General features: G+C 35.2%; 1 protein-coding gene across 12 annotated transcripts in view; it reads left to right on the forward strand.

Moving 5' to 3' along the window:
- The window catches only part of RELCH (RAB11 binding and LisH domain, coiled-coil and HEAT repeat containing), a 101,540-nt gene that overhangs the window by 52,724 nt on the left and 22,996 nt on the right, over nucleotides 1–25,820 (forward strand). For 11 of the 12 annotated variants that reach the window (XR_004957019.1, XM_036244207.1, XM_036244206.1 and 8 more), the window contains 10 exons: nucleotides 2,404–2,494; nucleotides 5,380–5,451; nucleotides 11,005–11,145; nucleotides 11,583–11,747; nucleotides 13,798–13,945; nucleotides 16,457–16,613; nucleotides 17,230–17,353; nucleotides 19,405–19,453; nucleotides 21,723–21,802; nucleotides 25,563–25,669. Coding sequence is in view for 11 of the 12 variants with exons in the window: in XM_036244207.1 (XP_036100100.1) it covers nucleotides 2,404–2,494; nucleotides 5,380–5,451; nucleotides 11,005–11,145; nucleotides 11,583–11,747; nucleotides 13,798–13,945; nucleotides 16,457–16,613; nucleotides 17,230–17,353; nucleotides 19,405–19,453; nucleotides 21,723–21,802; nucleotides 25,563–25,669 (1,134 nt within the window). In the remaining variant the exon portion in view is untranslated. The remainder of the gene's footprint in view (nucleotides 1–2,403; nucleotides 2,495–5,379; nucleotides 5,452–11,004; nucleotides 11,146–11,582; nucleotides 11,748–13,797; nucleotides 13,946–16,456; nucleotides 16,614–17,229; nucleotides 17,354–19,404; nucleotides 19,454–21,722; nucleotides 21,803–25,562; nucleotides 25,670–25,820) is intronic. The other variant, XM_036244208.1, reaches the window with a different exon arrangement.

Here is a 25,820-nt window from a genome sequence, read left to right on the forward strand (position 1 = left end):
AGAGAGGAAGAGAGAGAAAGAAACATCGATGTGAAAGGGACACATCGAGTGGCTGCCACCCGCACGACCAACCAGGGCCGGGGACAAACTGCAACCGAGGTACGTGCCCTTAGCGGGAACCGAACCCGGGTCTCTCTGTACCGCAGGCCGACGCTCCAACCGCTGAGCCAAACCGGCCAGGGCGCAATGTATACTTCTTACAAGTTTTTGAAATGGTTAACTTTCACCAAAGTTTATTATAATTATCAAGCATTTATGGAACCTATATGTGCACCTCCTATTTATTTATTTATTTATGTATTTATGTATTTATTTATTTCAGTCCTTACCCGAGGATGTTTGTACATTTATTTTCAAACAGAGTGGGACTGGGAGAGAGAGAGAGAGAAACATCGATGTGAAAGATTGATTGGTATGTGCATGATCCCAAATGGGGCCGGGACAAACCGCAACCAAGGTACGTGCCTTTGGCCAGAATCGAACATGGGACTCTTTGGTTTGTAGGCTGACATTCTAACCGCTGAGCCAAACTAGCCCGGGCCACCTCCTAATTATTTTAAGGCACTAGAGGGGGGAAAAAACAGTTGTCAGATATTAGGAAATTTTCGTAGGGGAGCAGGCAGCTGTAGTGTTATATGTAACACTTGGGAATTTCTTTTTCTACTTTCCTTCTATTGACTTTAATTGCCCTCCTAAAGTAGAAGGAAATAAAAAGCAAAAGAACAGTTGAGAAATAGGCATAGAAGACAGTGATATAAATATAAAGGGGCATCAGATTATTACAAGATTGTGGTGAGAAGCTGCGATATGCAATAAAGACATACTGGCTCAACATTTCTCTCATAGTGGTCCAGAGAGTTTAGCTAGTTTAGAGTAAATCTGAGAGTTTAGCTAGTTTGGCTAAACTATAAAGAGATTTAAAGTCATTCTGCAGCCCTGGCGGGTTTGGCTCAGCAGTTAGAGCATTGGCCTGCTATCCAGAGAGACCCAGGTTCGGTTCCCGCTAAGGGCATGTACCTTGGTTGCAGTTTGTCCCCAGGCCCCTGATGGGGTCATGTGGGTGGCAGTCAGTCGATGTGTCCCTTTCATGTTGATGTTTCTCTCTCTCTCTTCCTCCCTTTCTCCCTCTCTATCTGTAGATGAATGCAAAAATGTCCTTGGGTGAGGATTAAAAAAAAAAAGTCATTCTGCAGTTTGAGTTAAATTGACTTATTTTGAGAAACAACAGTAGCACTGCTTGGGTGTAATGTGTTGATTTTATAGTGAGTGTGAATTAAGCATTCTATTTTGGTTTTCCTCAAAGCTGGATACTTTAAACATCTATTGAAATCATACTTTTTCCCCCATCGAGTTTTACTGTTTTGGAGTTTTATACAATCAAAAGTGAAAAAACTCATAATTCTTTATTTAAAGTCATTTTAAATGGAACTTCAATCTGAAGAGAAAAATCTTACTTAAAATGTCATACTCTTTTATTTTCAAGTGAAGTTATTGTGTTAATTATTTATGTGTTGTTCTGTAAAATGTTACCTCAAAAGAAAGTTTAAATATACTCATTTTCATAATATAACTTTTGGGTCCTCTGCTTCAGGGTCTCTTATAAGGTTGTAATCAAGGTGTTGGCTGGAGCTATAGTCATTGCAACTCTCAACTGGGAAAGGATTTGCTTCTAAACTCACTTGCACGATTAGTCATTGCCACAAATCAGTTTCTCGTAGGTTTTTGGACTGAGGGCCTCAGTTCCTCACTGACTTGTGGTCAGAGACTACCTTCAGGCTGTAGAGAAGGCCCCACAAGACAGACATCACAGACTTTTGTAACCTAATCTCAGAAGTGATATCCCTCAGTTTGGTCATTGTTCTGTCCATTAAAAGCAAATCCTTAGAGACAGTCTACACTCAAGGAGACAGGATTACACAAGACCATGGGTATTGGGAGAACAGTCATCATCAGGAGCCAAGTCAGAAGCTGCTTGGGGGGCAATACCAAAATTTCATTAAGAAGTACCATTTTACTGATCTGATACCATAGCTTTTCATTATAGAAATACTGGGGCAATCATCACTGATAGTTTTCGTGGATACAAATTGAAGTTCAGGAGGAGCTGCAGCATTGGCCATATACTCTCAGAATGCACATGTGGGACGTTCATTGAGGTCATGAGTTTCAGCTTCACAGCAATAGAGGACCCTTCACAACAGTCTCACAAATGGTGTCGCCACTGCTAAAGGAACCATCTTTAGGGTCTCATTCTCTTGGTGGAGTTTAGTCCATTGTTGGAAATGTCTGTACTGATTATACAAAAATATTATACTTCATGTGAATTCAGGACTCACTCTTTTTAACCCTTAGATGTGTTTTCTAAAGCAAATATAAGTCTTGATTCATTTCTATTATTTTCAGGCAAATGATACTGACAGGTTGTGTGGCATTTGCACGTCATGTTGGACCAACTCGTGTGGAAGCTGAACTTCTACCACAGTGTTGGGAACAGGTAAATAACTACAGTATTGGGTTTTTCCCTAGCTCTTATATTCTGGTTTATCATAAATGTTTATATCTTCTTTTTTAAATGCCATTAGGATATTTGTTGGATATGAATTTTGCTGCTGTTTGTGTAGCCCAGCACTGTGATTTAATAGTGCTTAAGAATACTCCGGGATGCTTTGCAGCATTCATTCTTCCAACAAATACTTAAGAAACACTAGTTCCAGTGCCGTGTACTGTTGTAATCCCTAGGGATACGGTGGGAAATAAAACATCCTAGTGGGGAGACAGGTAAACAAATCAATGACATGATGTTTTGTAGTGTTTTAAGTTATGCAGATAGTAAAGCCAGATAAGAGCTAGGGAGTGATGGTGAATGCTGTATTAGAAAGGGTGGTAAGAGAAGGAATCTCTGAGGAAGTACTGGTTAGGCAAGGATCTGAATGAAGCGAGATACTGCAAATACAAAAGCCCTGAGATGGCAGTGTACCTGATGAGTTCAGGGGAGAGCAGGAAGGTATGTGCGTGTGTTTGTAGGTAGGTAGGTAATAGAAATAATATTTTGTATATATTGTATACTTGTAGATATTAAGATATAGAGTATAAACCTTTGATGTAAGAGATTTTTGCATTAATAATTCAATTCACTAATTATGAACAATACTTTTGGCTTTATATTGTATTTTAATATTCCAGTTCTCTGTAGAACTCAGAATCTTGACTTTCTAGACTTGAATTTAGGTAATTAAGCAGCTTATTTTTCCTTAAAAAGATGGATTTTTTACTTATGAAGATAAATGTCATGGGCTTATTTGTGATAGTATGTTCACTTGTTCTTAAAAAAATATTGGTTTCTGGAATATGACAGAAGTACATGGTCTTTTATAATTCTGTTCCAATTTCTTTAAGTGCTTTTTTTCTTTAAAATTTAGTTGAGTCATATCTGGGTTTGGTATTTAAAATAAACATTGTGTATAGGCATAATTATCTCTGACAATTTTCTTTTTTTTTATCCTCACCCGAGGACACTTTTCCATTTTTTGTTCAGGTAGAGTGGGAGAGAGAGAGAGGAACAGAGAGAGAGAGAAACATTGATGTGAAAGGAACACATCGAGTGGCTGCCACCCGCACGACCAACCAGGCCCGGGGACAAACTGCAACCGAGGTATGTGCCCTTAGCGGGAACCGAACCCGGGTCTCTCCAGACCGCAGGCCGACACTCTAACCGCTGAGCCAAACCGGCCAGGGCATCTCTGACAATTTTCTACCTCATCTACAGATTATGGTACATACTAACTTAGGGTGAGACTTTAATCACTGACAGTCAAATTAACTGGGAAACAACACATACAATTCTGTATAGTTATTCATATGTACTCTTAATTTTTTTTCCCATTTCCTTTTATTTTTAAGCTTTATTGAAGTACAATTTATATACTGTACAATTCACCCATTAAAGTATACAACTCAGTGGTTTTTTAGTATATTCAGAGTTGCACAACTTTCAACATAATCAATCTTAGAACAATTTTATTACCCCAAATATAATCCCCTTCCCTTCAAACTTGGTTCTCATAGTTCAAGATTATTTTGGCTTTTCTGGTACCCTTGAATTTTCATATGAATTTTAGGATCAGCTTGCCAATTTCTGCAAAGAAGCCAGCTGGAATTTTCATAAGGATTGTATTAAATCTGTAGATCAATTTGGAGAGTATCACCATCCTAACAATAGTAAACCTTCCAGTTCATGAATTTAGGATATCTTTCCATTTATTTAGGTCTTTAAATGTTCTTTTTTTCAACAATGTTTTGTAGTTTTCAGAATATAATTTATGTATTTTTGTTTAATTTATTCCTAAGTATTTTATTTTTGATATTACTGTAAATGGAATTTAAAAATATTTATTTTCTGTTTGTTTGTTACTAACATATAGAAACACATTTGATTTTTGTTTGTATATTTAATTTTGAGACTCACTGAGCTAGACTAAAGAAAAGCAACATGAAAATTTATGTGGAGCATACTTGGACATTCAAACTATTCTATTTTGAGGTTAATATTTATGAATTTAATTCAAAGATATCAGTTATAAACATCTAACCTAACAAACATGGATATTGGGGATCTGTCTAGCTGCCTACCTCCCGTTTGTTGCCCAATAGATTGCTTTATAATTTCTTTTCTTAATTTTAGGCATCCAATACATTAATGAATTATGTCACCTTTTCATATGGGACTATGAGAACAGATATTCTTCTTTTCCAGTCAAAGAAAAATTTATATTCTATGAAGAAGACATATGGGAACAAAACCCAGTATGTGTCTTTTTTTTGTTTTGTTATTTTTTGTTATGATTCAGTGTAGTCATCATAATAGCAGAATCCCTTCACCATGCATATGCAAACATAAATGGATTGAAGTCTGCTTACTTTAAAAACAAAATCTTATCACTAGTCAAGGGTTCTACTTAAATCTTAATTAACTTACTTCCTAATACCTTAGATAAAAAAGGGGACTGATGAGTCATTCTTGTCATGTATTATAAACCATATCTATTCAAAAGCTGGGTTTTCCAAATATAAAAATATACCAATGTTTCTAGGGAAGGAGAAAGTTATGTCCAAGATTCTAAGGAAAGCCTAGGCTTAGGCAAGCCCACCTTGCCAAATTTTCATCTTTGCTTTATCCTTTTTTCTTTAACAGATAACCCCTGTGACCTCGTTTTTTAGGCTTTCCCTGACTCCCTCATTCCTGATCCAGGTATACACAGGGATTCCCAGAAGTGGAAAAGAAAGAAGCATTCTTAACAGGATTTGTGGTGAAAAATAATGCTCAGTTGGAGGAAGGGAGAGTGTATTGCTCATGTATGCTCGGTTTATTTTTTGCTCTAGATTAACCACAAATACCCAGAAAGACGACTGCTTGTGGCAGAATCCTGTGGAGCCTTGGCACCTTACCTTCCTGTAAGAATTGTCATTTTTTCTCAAATATTTTTTTCCTTTTTAATCATAGAGAAACCTTTTTTCAAGTGTCTTATACATTTTAATCCAAATTCTCCTCAGGCATGATGACCTAATAAAATAAAAACATGACACTCTGGCCGGTAAGACTCAGTTGGTTGAGCGTCCAATGCACTGAAAGGTCACTGGTTCAATTCCTGACAGGGCACTGAATGAATGAATGAACGAATGAACGAACAATTAAATAAATGAATGAATGAAAAATATGAGTCAAAAAGAAAAGGGTTACATTGATACAACATGGCATTGCAGACAGATTGATACATTAACCATTGATTTTGCATGCGTGTAAGTATATTAAATTGTATCAGCAGCTCTCAAAGTGTGGTTTGAGGACCATGAGGGGTCGAGGTCCATCAAGTGAAAATTATTTTTTTAATAATATTAAAACATTTTCCGTCTTGTTCTCTGTGTTGACACACTGTTGGTGCAAAAGCTGTGAGGGGCAGCAGCAGTGCCAGTGCATCGACACCAAGGAATCCGGGCAGTGATACCAATATGCTCATAGTGGTCGTATTCCTCTCCGCTGAGCTCTGGCAGAGGACGTCATTTCCACTCGCAAATGAGTTTGATGGATCAGTTAAATGATTAATTCCACTAAATCCTTACTCTTATGTATGCCTGTTTTTAATATTCTTTGTGATGAAATGGAAAAATACTGATATTGAGCCTTTTTGCTGCATACTGAAGTTTAGTGGCTAATTCATGAAAAGCACTCCAAGTAGTTTGAGCTGTGAGCTGAACTAGCTGCTTTCTTTTCATGGGACACTGATTTTACTTGACAGACCACTGATTGACAAACAAGCTATGGTTATTCAGCCTTTGGTATTTGGCAGGCATTTTCATGAAAATGAATGAAATGAGCCTGTCACTTCAAGGAAAACGAGTAGATAGCATTTATTACCAGCAATAAAATTTGAACTTTTAAGTGAGAACAAGAATTTTAGAAAACTTCTACCTGCCACCATGAGCTTGACAGTTTCTAAGTATGTAAACACTTTTCTGAGATCAATGGTGATACTAACAAATGTGATTTTTTTTTTTGGGGGGGATTATAATAAAACGTGTCAATATTGAAGAACATCTGCATAACTCTGTGGTCCAGTGTTTCTCAAATGACCAATGCATAACACTAAAAAAATAGGCATAGGTAATTAATAACAGGCAAAGTTCAAGGTGGACCAATGGAATTTAATGTATCAGAGCTTAAAGAGCTTATCAGCAATGAACCATATCATGGTTTCAGATTCCACATTGCAACTAACCTTTAAGAAACCACCACCTGCACAGCTTGTGTGGCTCAGTGGTTGAACATCGACCCATACACCAAGAGGTCATCGGTTCAATTCCCAGTCAGGGCACATGCCCAGGTTGTGGGCCCAATCATCAGTGGGGAGCATGTGGGAGGCAGCCAATTGATTTCTTTCTCATCGATGTTTCTATCACTCTCCCTCTTTCTTCCTCTCTCTCTAAAAGCAATAAAGAAAAAAAAATTTTTTTAGAAAGGAAACTACCACTTGGCCAATTTGAGTGTAGAATCAAAGTAAAATATCTATTCTTATTTTAAAAGGCTATTAAAATACTCCTCTCTTTTTCAAGTACATGTCTCTGTGAGGCCATATTTTTTAAACTACGTTGATCAAAACATATCACACCATTGAATGCAGAGCAGATAAAATCTACATATCCTCCTTGAGTCAGACATTAAAGAGATTTTGCAGCAGAATGTAAAACAACACCATTCTTCTAGATAATTTTTTTTGTTTCATAAAGTTATTTTTATTAAAACATTATTCATGTTAACCTTATGAGTTTATTGTTATTTTTAAATAAATTGACACATGTATTTTTTTTCTGTATTGATTTGAGAGAGCGAGGAAGGGAGAGGGAGAGAGAGAGAGAAACGTCCATGAGAGAAAATACTGATTGGTCGCCTCCTGCATGCCCCCTACTGGGGATTTGGCCCACAACCTGGGCACATGTCCTGATCAGGAATCGAACCAGCAATCTCTTGGTGCACAGGTTGATGCTCAGCCACTGAGCCACACCAGCTGGGCAACACATAGTTTTAAACTTCTTAGTTTTAATTTCTAATGTAATAAATATCAGTAGCTATTACCCATCCCAACAAATCGGTTTGATATGCTCATTAATATTTTTTAAATATGTTTTTATTGATTTTTTTTTTTTTAGAGAGAGAGAGGAAGAGATAGACACATCGATTGGCTGCCTCCTGCACACCCCCTACTGGGGAACAAGCCCGCAACCTGGGCATTTGCCCTGACCAGGAATTGAACCAAGACCTTCCAATCCATGGGACAACTGTCAATCCACTAAGCCATGCCAGCCAGGCTGATTTTTAAATGACTGAAGGAATACTGCCACCACAAAGAATGAGAACCACTAGCCTTGTGCCCTTTTAGGTATCTTCCCATAGGTCTAGGGCTTAGCAGGATAAGGTGACATCACAGTTATTTCAATTGAAACAACCATAGTTTAAAGCAGAGCTTGACAAACTACAGTCTGAACACCAAATCTAGTTCATAGCCTGTTTTTACAAATAGTTTTATTGGAACACAGCCACACCAATTTGTTTAAGGACCGCCTATGTGCTTTCACACTTCAACAGCTGAGTTGAGTAGTTGCAGTAGACCTTATGGTCCCAAAGCCAAGAGTATATACATCTGGCTCTTTTCCAAAAGTTTGCCTTAAGGGTCATTTTTGTAAAATTGTTCTTTAAAAGGGGTACAAAAGTGGAATTATGCAACAGTGATGAGCTGTTTATGTTGCATTTACTGTTAACCTCATATTCTTTAGTGAAGAGTGAGAAACCAATAGTCAAACAATTGTTTTTTTAATAATTAAATTTTATTATGGTTTTTTAATTTGGAAAAAGATAAAGAAAAAAGAATAGTCCATAGTCTCGCTTCCAATAATAATATATTTTTTATTTAGTTAAAAATTATATTTATATACAGTACAGAAAACAATAAAGTGAAAATCAAAGCCTCCCTAGTCATCTTCTCCAAAGATATCTATCTAGTGTTAATACTTCTTTTTTTAAAATTGTTTTTATTGATTTTTTTTTTCTTTTTTTAGAAAGAGAGAAGTGGGGCGAGAGAGAGAGAAATACTGATATGAGAAACATCAATCGGCTGCCTCTTGCATGCCCCCTACTGGGCACCGTGCCTGTAACCTGGGCATGTACCCTGATTGTGAATCAAATCAGGACCTCTCAGTCCAAGGGACAATGCTCAACCACTGAGCAACACCAGCCTGGCTAATGTTAATACTTTTAATTATTATTTACAGAAAATAAACATTTATACTTGTATCAGCTTGCATTTTATATTCTTTAAATTTTTCTTACCCCAAATTAATTATATGACATACAGTGTTCTATATCCCCAACAGTAAACTCTGTTTACAGGTTCTTGTTTGGATATCTGCATTTAAAAAATATCTCATATTGTTAATACCTCTGCATCTTGCTTCTTTCGGCATTTGCATTTTTTATTTTGACAGTGTTAAATTGCCCCCAACCAAGATAGCATAGATTTATACTACTATCAATAGTACCTTGAAGTTCTTATTTCCCCATATCTTCACCAGGAACTGGGCATGATATTTTAATGTTTTTTTCTATCTTATAGGAAAAAAACTAGTATATTATTGTGATAAGTCATATAGGTAGGTATACATAAATGAGTTTGAGCATCCTATGACTGATTTATTGTTTCAAGACAAAGATGAACATCACATGCTCACAAAGGATAAGTAAGCTGTTCCACACTGCTCCTAGTACTGGAATGCTAAGCAGTATTAATAAGTGACTTAATGTTTCCTCCATGGATCTCCACTTGCCTTGCATCTCACTGTAATGTAAGATCTCAGAGTGGTCAGTAATACTTCCTGACTTGTCCTCTGGGTTCCCTATGGGATACTGAAACTAACTGCCACAGATGACCCCGGCCCCAATCAGTGTGAAGCACATACCCAGCTGAAGTTGATGTACCTCTGTCCTATTGTCCATGCTGATACCAAAGAGGAAGCTAATTTTTAAACCAATATTTAGAATAATATTTAAAGTATCTTAAAGTTAAAATACTTTAAGGCATTTGGCGTGGGGTCGGGGTGATTTTTGGCCTAAAGGATAAATAAACAATGCTGTACCTGAAGGCATATTCACCAACCTAAATGTGACTGAAATTTGCTAAAATTACATTTATTTTTGTTTCTAAAAAGTCAAAACAAAATCTAAATCATTTTAAAATGTCACACCTTGTTCTGCATACCAAATCACACTGTAAATTTATGAAAATGGTCACATCTTTTATTTTTATTTTTATTTTATTCTAACTATTATATGTAAAAAGGACCTAAACAAGTTTAGGTTTAAAGAATTGTTATAAATTAGTCAAGTTATAGTAATTGTACAAGGAAGGGAAGGAAAGACAAGACTTTGTATAATGATAACTCTATTCTAGCCATTAGTTAGGCTAAACTATAAACATTCTTTAACTGTAGAAAAAATGTGAAATTAAGACACAACAGTGGTTGACATTATATTAAATAGCATCTGAAAATAGTAATGCAATTTTTGTTAAAGTACTTTTCTATTTTCCTCTCATATCTTACCATCCTGTTTGAATTTTTTTTCTCAGTTCTTCAAAACATAGGAACACTAGGATTTTATAATGTTTCCACACTCCTACCCCAGGCAAACGCTTTGATTGCCAGTGTGATTTTTGTAATCCCTCCTGTTGTTATAACTCGCAGTGCTTTTCTCTGAGTTGAACAGGTAGTGATAAAAGACTCATTGTCCATTTATAGCAGAGTGTTGACTTTGGTGATTTGCCAACAGTGCCTGCTACTATGCACTCTAAGGGTTTGCACATAATGAGCAAAGATATAAAACATGCTGGGAGATGATTAATACCTAATTAAGAATAGATGTTATTACTATTGCCTTTAAAGAGGGAGGCTAGAAGAAAGTGGGAGAGGGTGAAGGAGAGTGATACTTTAGCTGTACTCATAATGTTCTGTGTCTTTGAAAAATGAAGACTTGGCCCAGCCACTGTGGTTCAGTTGGTTGAGCATTGTTCCATGCACCAAGAGGTTAAAGGGCATGTGCTCTGGTTTCAGGCTTGATCCCTGGTAGGAGACATGCAGGAGGCAACCAGTCGATGTTTCTATCTCTCTCTCCCTTCCCCTTTCTCTAAAAAAGTCAATTAAGCCCTGACCGGTTTGGTTCAGCGGTTGGAGCATCGGCCTACGGACCAGAGAGTCCTGGGTTCGGTTCCCACTAGGGGCAAGTACAAAAAAAAAAAATCAATTAAAAAACATATTTTTTAAATGAAGAATTGAAACAGATATAGGAATATGTTAATATATTTTTAATCTGCATTTTGATATGTGGATGTCTGCCATTATTTTCTGTATTTTTCTGCTGCTGGTGTAAATAAATAGCAAAAAGCTGATCTTATTTATTTTCAGAAAGAAATTCGTAGCTCCTTAGTTCTTTCAATGTTGCAACAAATGTTAATGGAAGATAAGGCAGATTTGGTAAGAGAAGCTGTGATCAAAAGCCTCGGTGTCATTATGGGATACATTGATGATCCAGACAAATATCAACAGGTGAGTTTTTTAAAATGAACCCCATTTACTTCATTTTAAAATTTCAGATAATCTCCCAAATCTGATTCCGATGCCCTGTAAGCTGTAGTAGGGATGGCAGTTCTATCAGCTTTAACCAGTCGGAGTTGGCTGCCTGGTTTCAGTTCTGCAATTCAGAAGAAAGAATGCTATGATTCATTGTACAGGAAACTGGCAGCAGGGGTGCATGCTTGCACCCTTTCTCCTTTGTTTCCTCCTCGATTTATACATGACATTTTCTTTAAAGAAAATTGGAAGGGCAGGATTATGGATGGTTTTCTTCCATAAAATATTTTCTAAATGTACTCCAATGTGTATTTGCTACTTTTTATTTAGGTTTTTGTTGTGTGGGTTTTTTTTTAAGTTTAAAAAATCTACATTTGGCCTGTTTTTTTTTGTATGTGTTGTTGTTTTGGCAGGGTTTTGAATTGTTGCTGTCAGCCTTGGGTGATCCCTCAGAAAGAGTAGTTAGTGCAACACATCAAGTATTTTTACCAGCTTATGCTGCCTGGACTACAGAACTCGGAAATTTGCAGTCTCATCTTATACCTACATTGCTGAGCAAGATTGAGAAACTTCTCAGGGTAACTGTTTCCTTTGTATAGTTTATAGAAATTTGAAAGGTGTATTCTAAGGCATCTTAACAGAATACTGGGGAGCAAAGACTGAAAGTACCCCTTAAGTGAGCATGCTAATAAATTACCAGTTAAAAATTCTGTTGGACTGAAGCCAAGAGACATTTGAGGAAGTTCTGCTTTGCTGAAGCTAGAGGAGAAAAGGCAGGATCTGAGTTTGCTTGAAATAGTACCTTTGTGGAGCTATTATTCATACATTATTCAAAAAGCTAACTCTTCCTAGCCTTTTCTGAAGACTTCATATTTTAGATAAAGTATTAACTCCAGTCCCAAAATTCAGAGATAACTAAAATATAAGTTTCTGAAGCTTTTTTATTCACATGATGGCAAATGCTTTAACTGTGTTCATTTCACTGCGTTGTTCATTTCCTCACTTTTTCATTTACTCTCTTTTTAAAATGAACTTTTCATTCTTTCCAAATAAAAGAATTGAGAAGTTGAAACAATCGAAACTTCTTACTCTAATTTTTATACTAAAAGTTTATTTTGGAGTCTAAAAAAAACCTGACAGCCCTGGCCAGTTTATCTCAGTGGTTAGAGTGTCGGCCTGTGGTCCAGAGAGACCCGGGTTTGGTTCCCGCTAAGAGCATGTACCCCGTTGCAGTTTGTCCCCGGCCCTGGTTGGGTTGTGCGGGTGGCAGCCACTGGATGTGTCCCTTTCACGTCGAAGTTTCTCTCTCTCTCTCTCTCTTCCTCTATCTCCCTCCCACTCTATCTGAAAAAAAATGGAAAAATGTCCTCAGGTGAGGATAAAAAAACACACAAAAAACTGACATTTCTTTAATGCCTATTATATGCCATTAAGGTAGATACTTTGTATATACAACATAGTATTTCATTCCTAGAACCTTTTGAATTGTATTTTGGTTTTGGGGGTTTTTTTGTGGAAATTAAATGTTTCAGTAACTTGGGTCCCGTGGCTGTCAAATAATGGAACAGGATCTGATATCAGTCTCTGACTTCAAACTCTTGTCCTTTCTCCCCCCAAATTTTCAAGAATCTATAAGGCTCTTATATAAAGCATTGTAACTGCTCTGTAGGTAGATATATAATTTTAAAATTGACCTTTTTTTCTATAAACTTCTGAATGAATATTAAAGCAAAACTATAAATAGACAGCTAGGGTGAAGCATTCCTTTTTATGAAACCTAGGGAACATTTTGTAATACTTTTTTTTTGTAATGTTTACATTCCTTCTAAGAGTTATCTATACTTGGATTTTCTTGTTCCATTTCATAACATGGCTAATTCCACATTGTACTAAACCTATCTGCACTATGCAACGTAGATAGGTAGTTCTTTCATAAAGAAATTAATTTAGAACTTGGTAGTAATTAATTCATGTATCTGACAAAGTTGTTATTTTATCATATAGTAATGACATCTCAAGTGGATTTGAACAGCAGTAAATGCTTTCATCTCTAATGATTCCATTTTTCTTTAACACTTGGTTAAATGTTGTATACTAAATCTCCTTACTCATTTTTTCTTTCTCTTTCTTTTGTTTTCTTTTAAAACTTCTTCTACATTTTCTCTATGTGTTCAATTGTTTTAAACTTCTTTCAATGCCATCAAATACAGATGTCACCAAATCTATATAGGAAGTAGCAGGCACTGCTGCTGGTTTGGCCGTAGAGCATTGAAAATGATTCCTGTGGCTCACTTGAATCTCTTTGCCCCGACTTACAAAATTTCAAAAAATAAGGCCCTCTTCAAAGGAAAAGAAAACTATAAAAGAAGTTCCATACCAATGGAAATGATTAATGTTCACCCTAAAGTTTTTTATGTAAAAGATTTTATTTCTTCGATTACCTTAATGCTTCTTCACATTTTCACATCCTTAGAGAAATTAAGATTCATGGACATCTCCATCAGGTGTTATGCTATAAGTCTAACATACAGGTCCTTAAATGTTTCATTATTTGCCACAGAAGGGAAGAGCATCATAAATACATAATTTCAAAAGACTAAATTGAGCTTTTACCTCCTTATGTTTCAGGAAGGAGAACATGGGCTGGATGAACATAAGCTCCACATGTATCTTTCTGCCTTGCAGTCCTTGATCCCATCGCTCTTTGCATTTGTGCTGCAGAATGCCCCTTTCTCCAGCAAAGCCAAGCTTCATGGTGAAGTGCCACAGATAGAAGGTACTGAACTGAAATTGTGGAAGGGAGATGCAGAGTATTCGCTTCCCAAAGAATTATTTTTTATTAAAATTTTTAAAATCACTTTATATAACAGCATAAGTATTAAAATGTATTATATGTATGTGTATTATATGTATATGTATGTGTGCATTTTGTGGTTGTAGACCCAAGGTAAACAATATACCTTCATCTTTTATAGATAAGTTTCATAGTATTATTTTTATAATTTTATACTTTCTTTCTATTCTTAATCTATAGTTTTCATAACCTTTTTTCCAGTGGCTGAAATAAGTATTTCCTTTCATTAATAGAGCCAAATCAATAAAAAGATCCACTTGGTACTTACTTACTAGTGCCAGTTTATGAAGCTTTTCATTTCCACTTCTTTATCTTCCCTAGCTGTTTCATCTTATTTAAGGGACGATAAATATATTACTCTTTCCTTCACACTATGTCCTTCAAAAGAGTACAAGCATATGCAGCAGATTTTTCTTGTTTTCCAAAGAAGGAATATGACTTGATTTCAGAAATATGTGCAATTGATAGCTAAAGCCAGTATTTTCTGATCTCAGCGTCCAGCTAACCAGTAAGTGACCTTTGATCCTTGGCACTTGGTAACCCCACTGCACCTATGTCCCAGGATAAATGCTTATAGACAAGCTATTACTATGTATATGACTCCTTTGCAGCTTTTTCAGATTGGTGAAATTATTCATGTCTCTTACTGCATTCTGATAGACAAAAGATTATAACATTGAGAACATCAACAGACAACAGTTTTTTGAGAATTAACACTTCTCATATTTAAAAAAAAAAAAACTATAGGTTGCCTATAATCTTAGGGATATGAAGCAGTGTGTTCAGGGATACACAAAGCACAGCATAAAAATGGTATATACTGTTTGAATGTCAGTTTTACTAGGAAAATTGAGAATGGATGGGGTAGACTAAAATTTTTCAAATGATAGGGTTGAGGAGAATGAAAATTCAAACTGTTAAGATACGTCTTCATAAGGCACGCACAGCTGGCCTTGCAGGCTCTGCCCCTTCGCCAATGAGGCTTCCCTTGCTTGGGGACTTTCCTGTCTTCCCCAGTTCCTCTTTTTCTTTCTTCCTACGGTAAATCTTGACATATCTATTTTACTTTTTACTACTATTATTTTTCAGTAATCTGTCACTACTTTTGAAGGCATAACATTAGTTTCATCATAGTATAGCAGATTGTAACCAATAGTTTTAAATTATATCAGATATACTTTAACATGATACAGAAATATGAAGTACGGATATTCCTCACTATCCAAATCTAATTAATTCCTGGGTTGAGGTAGTGAGAATTAAATCAGAAACCTCAGATAGTGAGAGATACCATGTTATCTAAATGTATTTATTTGTTTGTTTGTGTATTACAGTAGCAAATGAGAGAGTTCAGCTAGCAAGGGATAACTTTTATTTGTACTTAATGTATTGTTTTAAGCCTTGCACAGGATAGGCAGACAATAACATTTTAATATTGCCTTTGAGCAGCTTAAAAATTAAGTGTATTTTATGTTTTCTTAACTTTAATAATTATCATTAACCATTAATACATTTTGAGAAAATGCTGCATCCTTATTTGTGTCTTTATAAGGTGTCAACCTCTGTGCAGGAATTGTTGGGCCATTAGAACTTTCTGACCAACAGTTAATGCTGTTGGCATTCATTATTCACTAAACAGCCTTCTAAGAAGTGTTTCCTTAATAACCTGGGATCTAATTATGACCTATAGGATCATAAGTCCAAACTTTAAATATATTAGTGTATATTCATGTTTTATTTATGTAATTTGAAAAGTAATTTTAAAAATATGCACATGAGACCCTAGTTATAATATTTATAATCCATTATGCTTTATCTTACTGGTTACAGGTTTTAGTACTTTATATTAACTTCATGTTTATTGCATATGAAAAAATTTTTAAACAAAATATTTGGTATTAGAGATTAAATACTTAAGAAATCTGTTCAGCTTAAGCTTTAATGTATTTTATATCATTAGTCTCTGGTATTAAAGAATTATTTCCCTGCTATTAAACAATTAATTTATTACTTCCCAAGGTAAACATTTAACATATTTACTGTTTCATTGACAAATAGTCTGGTGGAATTACAAATATTTCTGTTTTTTAAACCAAATTTTAATCCATATTTAGCTAAGATATTATCTCTGGGCCAATTTTAATTTAACCTAAATGAAATTTTATTTTCATTAGCAAACTAAGTCATTGTAGCATCCATTTATAACTATTTAGTATCATAAAATCTTAATTTTTGAGATTTTAAAATGTGACAAAAGTTTATTTCATTTTTTTTCTAAAAATGATTTGATTAATTTATCTCAGTATTATATTGAAAGTTTATAATAAGCCAAATAAAGATGAGGAGGCCGAGCTTTATTTTCCTTTAGACAGAATAGCTAACTTGCCAAACTGCCATTTTCCACATGATGTGTTTTGCTTTTATTATTTATAGTGACGAGGTTCCCCCGGCCTCTGTCACCCCTTCAAGATGTGTCTACAATTATTGGAAGTCGTGAGCAGTTGGGGGTGCTTCTTCAACTCTATGATTACCAGCTGGAACACGAGGGTACAACATGCTGGGAGAGTTTACTATGGGTTGTCAATCAATTGTAAGTTCCCACCTCCATAATCATTTTGTACATCTTACTCAGTTGAATGGAAGATGGCTCATTATATTTAGCCCAGCCCTGAGGGAAAAAATATTAAAAAACAGAACAAAACCTTACTTGGCATACTCTCTGGTAAACTTGTTTAAGAGAGATTTGCACCACTGAATATATATAGTGATTTATCTACGAAGATGGTGCTGATGTGTTATGTCAAAATAATCTGTATGCTGCCTTGTTGATTAATAGTGATGATTGATTTTAAACTTCATTCAAACTTTTCATTTTTGAGGCTAAAAGGGATGCCATAGTAGCCAAGCTGTTGTGTGAAACATCAAAATTCATTGATATGAGTCTCATTAACTCCATATTCAGAATTCTGCCATAAAGTTCTATATATTTTATGGCAAGCAGTTAAAATTTATTTTAAGAAGTATATAGAGTAGAATGTAAAGACCTTTTCATAGGGTCTCAAACAACTCCTTTGCTTTCCAGTTTTACTGTCTATGAAAAGCAAAACAGAAGAGGTTATAATAAGATCTGCATTGTTTCAGAAATTGGCAAGGAAACAGTAATTTATATGTATCCCCTGCCTATTTTTCTTTCCTTTCATATTCAGGTTGCCACAACTTATAGAAATAGTTGGCAAAATTAATGTTACTTCAACTGCCTGTGTCCATGAATTCTCCAGATTTTTCTGGCGCCTTTGCCGGACATTTGGCAAAATTTTTACAAACACTAAGGTAAAGACTTGTATTCCATGTTTTCTTATATGCAAAATCCATGAAAATGTAATGTGTTAATTATTGTTATAACAGAGTAAATAAGAGCACGAGCCCTTCCTGTACTCTAATTATCTTTTAATATCTTAGAAAACTGTGATAGTAAAATTCTAGTCAGTAATATTCTTATCTTTATATCTGATTTTCAGAAGATGACTTAGCCTAAACTTAGTTTGTATCCAGATTTGGATATAAGATCTACTCACTGATTAGCATAGAAAGATTCAGCTAGGGGCAGTCAACTGCAATCCTTTGAATATGCTTCTAGTACTTTACTGTCTACCACAGATTTGAGAAGCAGTTATTTGCTCTGTATTCTTGAGTCAGACTCTCAGGTGACTGTGGAACCAAGAGCAGCTTATATAGAAGACTTGCTTCCAGGAAACCAGCTCTGAGAATAGCATGGAAATTTGAGATAAATGCTGCTTTTCCGTCACTAGCAAAAGTATCATTTATGACATTTGCCTTTCCAGGTTATTTTTTAGTTCTAGGTATTAAAACGTCAATGTCCGTAGATTCCAATTTCTTTTTTAATCCGGTTAATCTGTTTGTCTGCATGGCATATTTTGAAGTTCTTTAGAGACCTAATAAAAACATAAAAATAATGTAGTTGTAATCAGATGTTAATCAAGACATTTAAAAGGTAAGAATTTTGTGCAACTCTTTCCTATTAAATCAGTAGTTTCTGAAACATTTAAAGAAGAGATTCAGAAAATGGGTTATGGCCCTATTATGTTTGTGACCTATAATAATTTATCTGGGCTTAGTCTTTTCATGTGTGAAATTAAGAAATTGCTTCAGTGTCTTTTTATTCTATAAGTATGACTCTGTAGATTAATTTTTTTTTTTTTTTTTTTAATCCTCATCCGAGGACATTTTTCCATTTTTTGTACAGACAGTGTGGGAGGGAGAGAGAGGAAGAGAGAGAGAGGGAAACATCGATGTGAAAGGGACACATCGAGTGGCTGCCACCCGCACGACCAACCAGGGCCGGGGACAAACTGCAACCGAGGTACATGCCCTTAGCGGGAACCGAACCCGGGTCTCTCCGGACCGCAGGCGGACGCTCTAACCGCTGAGCCAAACCGGCCAGGGCTGTAGATTAATTTTTAAACAGTGGTCTTCACGTGTTTAACCTAAATATGGAAATTAATGTGCTTGGCCTGCCAATAGGAGGGGAAAACCAGACCGTGATGTTACTATAGAAGAAACAGTTCATTTTACACTTTTCACTAACATCTAATTATTAAACAAATATAATTTGATTTTACTGTTACGGCAAAAATCATTTGGCATCTCCAAAAGAAGTAGCAACTGTTTGTTGGTTTGTTCGTTCATTTGTTTTTACAAAAGCAAGAGGAGTTCACTTTAGGACTTACATCAAGAGATTGACTTCAGTGGCCAGAAAACTGAAGTCTGTGATGACCTTAATAATAAAATACTGAACCAAGCATTAGCTCTGACTTGAAATATTTAAGTGAAATTCAGTATTTGATGTTTACATTTAAATTTTAAGGAATTTAAAATAAAAGATTAATTTAAATAGAACGATATCACATGATGAATGTTACTTGTTACATACCCTGAATGAATGCAGTTTCCTTTTCATTCCTTTTAAATATAGCAGATATTGTTTTCAGTAATTCTGATCATATGATATCTACCTAAAATAGACTTTCTATCATTAGGTTAAATTTTTGGAGGTAATAATGTCAAGCTTTTAAAATCATCTTGGAAATTAATTTAGTGAAGGAAACCGAAGGCACTTCAGAAAATATTTGGTGACCTGAATTGATTTTTTAAAATCTATTATGTCTAAAAATATTATTTTTGGTAACTTGACTCTTCTTTTATCCTATGCCTCTTAAAATTATTACATTTCTGAACATTTGTAACAATGGTCTATAAAGCAAAATAAATAAATATATAGTAGTAGTAAAAATTTTATTTATTTACTCATTGATTGATCCATGAACCTGAGACTTTTTTGATCTTTTCTTTGGGTTGCTTAGGTAAAACCTCAGTTCCAGGAGATTTTAAGACTATCTGAAGAAAATATTGGTAAGTTTGTTATTATTTTTTTAAAACAATTGAATCTCTTTATTCAGGAAAAATACTATATTTATTATATGCAAATTGTATAAATGAAGTAGCAAGACAATTGAAAAGGAAAATTTGTACTATGGAGCTCTTGCTTTTATAACTGTGTCACATTTAATATCCTCCTCATAAGTTGCTAGTGAGATTATTCTGAGATTTTAAAGAAACCACAGGCTTGAATGGGCAACTCCAGCCCTTCTGTTGATAGTTCTTACTCATCTGTCTTAAGAAGTCTAGTTATAGCACCATTGGCCTAAGAACTTGTTTATGTGTGTACCTTATGTCCCTATATATTTTTCTAGATTTTAGGAATAAATTGAGGGAAATATCAGGAATAATATATAGTGCCCTCCCCCTTTTTTTGAATGTATAGATGAGCAATTTTCGGCCTTTTAAAAAAAAATACACAGATTGATTTTAGAGAGAGTGGAAGGGAGAATGAGAGAGAGAAACATGGGTCAGCTGCTTCCTACATACCCCCTATTGGGGATCGAGCCCGAAACCCCAGGCATGTGCCCTTGTCGGAAATCAAATCAGCGACCTCTCAATGCATGGGATGATGCGCAACCAACTGAGCCACACTGGCTAAGGCTTAAAACTTTTTCATCTTATGGCACACATAGACTAATTACTAAAAGTCTGTGGCAAACAAAAAATCTATTTTTTGCCGTTCTGTAAAAAAAAAACAAACCTATAATTTTGATTTATTCACACCAGAGAGCTATTGTTCTATTGGCTGTTGTTATTTTTTTATTTGACAATCTGATTAAAAGAGGTCAGTGCCCCTGACTAAATAGTCAGGTATTACATGTTTTAAAAAATTCTTGCAGCATACCAGTTGAAAATCACTGCTATAGATCATTCTTATCTCAGTCCTACCTTACTAATTTGATTTGAGTGATCTAGAAAACTCCATTTTTGACTGTCTCAGACATAGTTAAGAATGGATAAATAAATTCTTTTCTTTTAAATTTGAAAACATTGATGAGATTTTCTTTTTGACAATTGCTTCCCAAAGTTTATATTTAAAAGTTTTATAAAGAGTTAACATTTGGAATGCCTAATAGTTGGCGTTGTCTTTTACTTAATTATTACTTCTGGTGCTAAATTAATGAGGAATATTTATATATTTTAGAAACAGCTTTTAGCTATAAATGTTTAGATGTTCATATAGGAAGTGGTTATTAACTCCTGTATACGTAATTTATACCTATAAATTCAACTTAAGCTTATACTTCTAGCCTCAGAGTTACCTCTAAACTACCATACTCACACTCAAGCAGCATCAGTATCCCCTCAAAGAAAAAAATTACTCTTACCAAGAGAATAAACAATCCTCAGATACTAACTGATAAGAAATTAGAACATGCTTTCTTGCTAAAATTCCTTCAGGGCAGTCAGGATACACTTTTTCAAATTAATTTATTTCTAAAGAGAATTTAAAACCATAAAAAAAATAGGGGAAAATGTAATAGGAATATTTTTAGTACATAAAAGCAAATATAAAGCATTTAAAACAGTGCCTAAAGGTCAATATGTGAGAGCTGTTGGTGCTGTAAATAATAAGTTTCATAACATCTCTGGAACCTTTCTTTTGCAATCATCTACAGGTGCTGCATAAAAGACTTACTTTCCAGTAGTTACAGGCACTCATCTGTGTTTGGGCGCTATCCCCTCGCCCCTGCTTTACTTAGCCTCACTCCTCCCCTGCATGATTGTTACTAGGGTTCTGTCTGGCCGCAAATCCCAGAGGATGCAGGAGGGTCTCTGGAACTAGGCTAGTACGGGAAACTAGGTAGTATCTCATATCTAGAAGCAGATTAAATAATACATATCTAGGCACCTCCTTTAGGGTGAGTGCCTTTAGGTTTTACGGAATACTACAGATGGAAAGCATACACATTTATAAAGACCTGCGTATATGGGCACTTGGGGGCTCTTAAAGCCCTGATTGCTGACTATGGAAATGAGTATAACATCTCATTTTGGTTATTAGACATTTTTTTCCATCTATCAAGAATTTTTATGCTAATGGCTCTGTAAAAGTATTGTTGTGCTTTTACAACAACCAATAGATATGTGTTTTAATCAAAATTATTTTTCAAAGTAATGATAATATTTATTTGTAAGCCTTGTAACCATTTGTAATTTTAAATGCAGTTTGCATTGTAACTTTTTGCTTTACATTTAAAATATACTCAAATTTTTAAAATTATTTTAATAATTTTAGATTCCTCAGCAGGAAATGGGGTCCTCACTAAAGCCACCGTCCCCATTTATGCAACAGGAGTTCTTACGTGTTATATTCAGGTAAGGAAACAATCTTTTTACTGGAGCATGCAGAAGGACTTTCTGTTTACAAAGATACCTAATAGTATGTCTTTCTAATGTGTGTGTATATGAAAATGTTACCCATCAAGGAAAACAAAGTGTATTTATTCATTTTATTCAATTAACTATTTATAGTGGAGAGCATATTTAAATAAGTCATCTATGAGTAAAATCTTCATTGAACAAATAAATTTGGAGATTGTGTACTTCTTGATACTTTGTTAGAGTGTTAGATTACACTTATTTAGCAGTTTCCTTGTGTCTCATGATGAGTTTTTCATAAGCAACAAAGAAAGCATGCATTAGGTGAAGCAAACTACAAAATGTTGAATACTAATTATACTCTCATCATTTTTAGCAAAGTACTTTTTAATCATACTTTATCTTAATTATTACTGCATAATAAATTATCCTAAAACATAATGGTTATTATAACTCATTTATTTGCTCATGGGCTTTGCTCAGCTAGATGTCTCTTCTGCTGGTCCTGCTGGTGGTCACTCATGTTACTGCATTCAACTGGTTGGTTGGCAGGGGCTCAGCTAGGATGGCTGATCAGTCTCCTTGTAATCTTGGAGCCTCTTCATGGGACCGCTGGAATAGCAGAACCAGACTTATTGCATGGGGGCTTAGGACTCCCAAGGTATAGAAGCAGAATCTGCTAAGGTTAAGGCTTAGGCTTACAATTAGCACATCACTGCTGCTATATTCTATTGGTTGAAGCAAGTACAGGCCCAGCCCAGATTTTAGAGGAGAGAACTAAACAAGGATGTGAACCAGGAGGTATGGTTCATTGGTGGTCACCAATATAACAGACTACTTAACATTGTTTTAAGTTAATAATAACACATGATGTGTATTAAGGCTTATCAGTCTTTTTTTTTTTTATCCTCACCCGAAGACATTTTTTCATTTTTTTGTTCAGATAGAGCGGGAGGGAGAGAAAGAGAAAGGGAGAGAAAGAGAAACATCGACATGAAAGGGACATATCGAGTGGCTGCCACCCACACAACCCAACCAGGGCCGGGGACAAACCGCAACCAAGGTACATGCCCTTAGTGGGAACCAAACCCGGGTCTCTTTGGACCACAGACCGATGCTCTAACTGCTGAGCCAAATTGGCCAGGGCTTATCAGTCATTTTTAAGTATGAAGCAAGTCCCACCAGTAAGGTGAAAATATTGACCCAGGATAAAAGCATTTTTGAAAATTAGAATGTAAAAATCAAAAAGGAAAACCTTTTTTCCTGAATTTTCTCTCATTTTTTTATAACATTTATTTTACCCTTTGAATTCAAAATACAACAATTCATATTTATTACACTCTTCCTCCAAAACAGATTTGAACCATCTGACAGTGTTAAAATATAGTTCTACAGTATCACATAATGCCTTGCAACAGAAGCCCCTACTCTGTTAAAGTAGCATAATATTCTTTTAAACTTTTCTTTTCTACACTAGTTCTTAAACTACCTCATAATGTGGTCTCTTTTGTTCTTAAATTCATGGAGATTAAGTCCTGGCACACACTAGGCAGAATATGCATACTGTTCTCCTCTCTCATTAATTTTGAAGCTGTTCCAGCATAATAACAAGTGTGATCTCAATATTTCTCTCTCTTGTTTAACCCCTTGCAAGGTTGCATGTTGATTTTGACCACAAATGGTATTTTAGAGAATAGTAAAGAACCAAGAACAAGGTTTGCCTCATAGTAGGCCCTCAGTAGGTTTGTTGCATAAATGAATAAGGATATGTCTTTTGAGTCACTATATGAAGTCCAAATATCTAAAGCAGTGGTTCTCAACCTTCCTCATGTTGTATGTGGGCATATCTGCATGTGGGCAGACCCTCCTGGAGACGGACAGAGGAGCAATGTCTAGGTTCCTAAGACCATCAGAAATATGTGTTTTCCAATGGTCTTAAGTGACCCCTGTGAAAGTGTCGTTTGACCCCCAAAGGGTTGCAACCCACGGGTTGAGAACCGCTGATAAAGAGATAACTTTTTAGTTTGTTTTTAAAAAAAAAAGTGAATTGAGGTAGCTATAGATTGCCACTGTTTGTCACCTGTTTTAGGAAGCACATACTAGCAGTTAATATATTTCTTACTAAACAAAGTTTTCTATTAGGATATATCACTGCTCTGTTTGATTTGGTTATTAAAAAACTATTCTGAATCAAATACATAAGCAGCATTTCTTGTCTTGAGATTTCAAAGATGACAAATAGGATTGTAACAGATTTCAAATTTAAAAATCCATGCTCATTTAGAATTGTACTTCATAACTCTTTTGTTTTTTTTTATCCTCACCCGAGGACATTTTTCCATTTTTTTGTTCAGGTGGAGTGGGAGGGAGAGAGAGGAACAGAGAGAGAGAGAGAGAAACCTCGATGTGAAAGGAACACATCGAGTGGCTGCCACCCACACAACCGACCAAGGCTGGGGACAAACTGCAACCGAGGTACGCGCCCTTAGCAGGAACCAAACCCGGGTGTCTCCAGACCGCAGGCCGACGCTCCAACCGCTGAACCAAACCGGCCAGGGCTGTACTTCATAACTCTTATTTCACACTTAATTTTTTTCAGATTTTCAGTTTGTTTAACAAATTTATGTGTACTCCTTGCTTGACATAGTACTGGACAACTAAAAATAGGTGAAATCGCTATTTCAACATATCTCTGATGCTGATTTGTCAGCTTTTCACTAAGTAGGCTATCATTATCTATACTATTATATCCATCCTTGATTCATGCTGATCATTACTTTCATCAATTTATCACTACCTCCTTCTAAATGTGACTGTAGAAAAAAAACAGTAGGTGGTAATCCAATCTTTTTCGTGGAATCTATTGTTGACCCAATGACAAAAAATTTGACTCTATATATTTTCTGATAGAATATCAGATTCTTTTTTCTTTCAGATTCAGGCTAATTTAACACACAACGTTTTTTTTTAATTTTTTTAATTTAGCAGACTTGCTTTTTTAAAAACATATTTCTGTAATTCAGTGCTATGTTAAAAAAAATTCTGATTATTAAAATAATGGTTCGTTGAAGAAAGTTTAAAAAATATAGATTGTTTTAAGGATACAATTGTCTATATTTCAGCAGGCATGCAGTTTCTCACCACTAAGATGTTGCAAATATCATTTCTTGCAAATTGATTTCACTGTTAAAGAGATAGCTGTTTTAGGAGTTTGTATTTATATATTTAGAGCTAAAATTAATGGGAATTAAAATTGGTAAAATAAATTTTAATGAGAGAATATACTTTTTTATGTTCTAAACCCAGACTGTCTAATAAAACTTACTGCAGTGATGGAACTAGTCTGTATCTGAGTTGTCCAATAAGGTAGCTGCTAGCCACAGGTGGCTACGAAGCACTTGAATTGTAGCTAGTGCTAGTAGGGAACTGAATCTTTTATTTTACTTAGTTTTTTTTTTATTGTTGAAAGTATTACAGATGTCCCCCTTAATTTTTAACTTTAATTTAAATATAAATAATGACATGTATTTTGTGGCTACCATTTGACAGCACAGGTCTAAATCTGTGAATTAAGATCGTCTTTATCCTCATACCACTGCGACTGTAGATATGCTTAATAAATAACTTTAATTGTAATGCTTCCAAATTAGGATATTTTCCTCTTATTTGGTAAAATTTTCTAATAATAGATAGGAAATTATGGTTTTAATTGTACTTGATTGCTTGGAAGTTCATTATCAGTCTTTTTTCTCTGTAGGAAGAAGACCGGAAACTGTTAGTTGGATTCTTAGAAGATGTAATGACCCTGCTTTCATTATCTCATGCTCCTCTTGATAGCCTGAAGGCTTCTTTTGTGGAACTGGGGTAAAAATAATAGCTTATAGTTTTTAAAAAGCCATATAAAGTTTTTTTTTCTTTTATTGATTTTAGAGAGAGGAAGGGAAAGGGAGGGAGAGTTAGAAACATCGTTGAGAGAGAACATCGATTGGCTGTCTCCTGTATGCTCCCCACTAGG

This window comes from Molossus molossus, unplaced genomic scaffold (assembly GCF_014108415.1).
Source record: "Molossus molossus isolate mMolMol1 unplaced genomic scaffold, mMolMol1.p scaffold_m16_p_6, whole genome shotgun sequence".
NCBI lineage: Eukaryota > Metazoa > Chordata > Mammalia > Chiroptera > Molossidae > Molossus > Molossus molossus.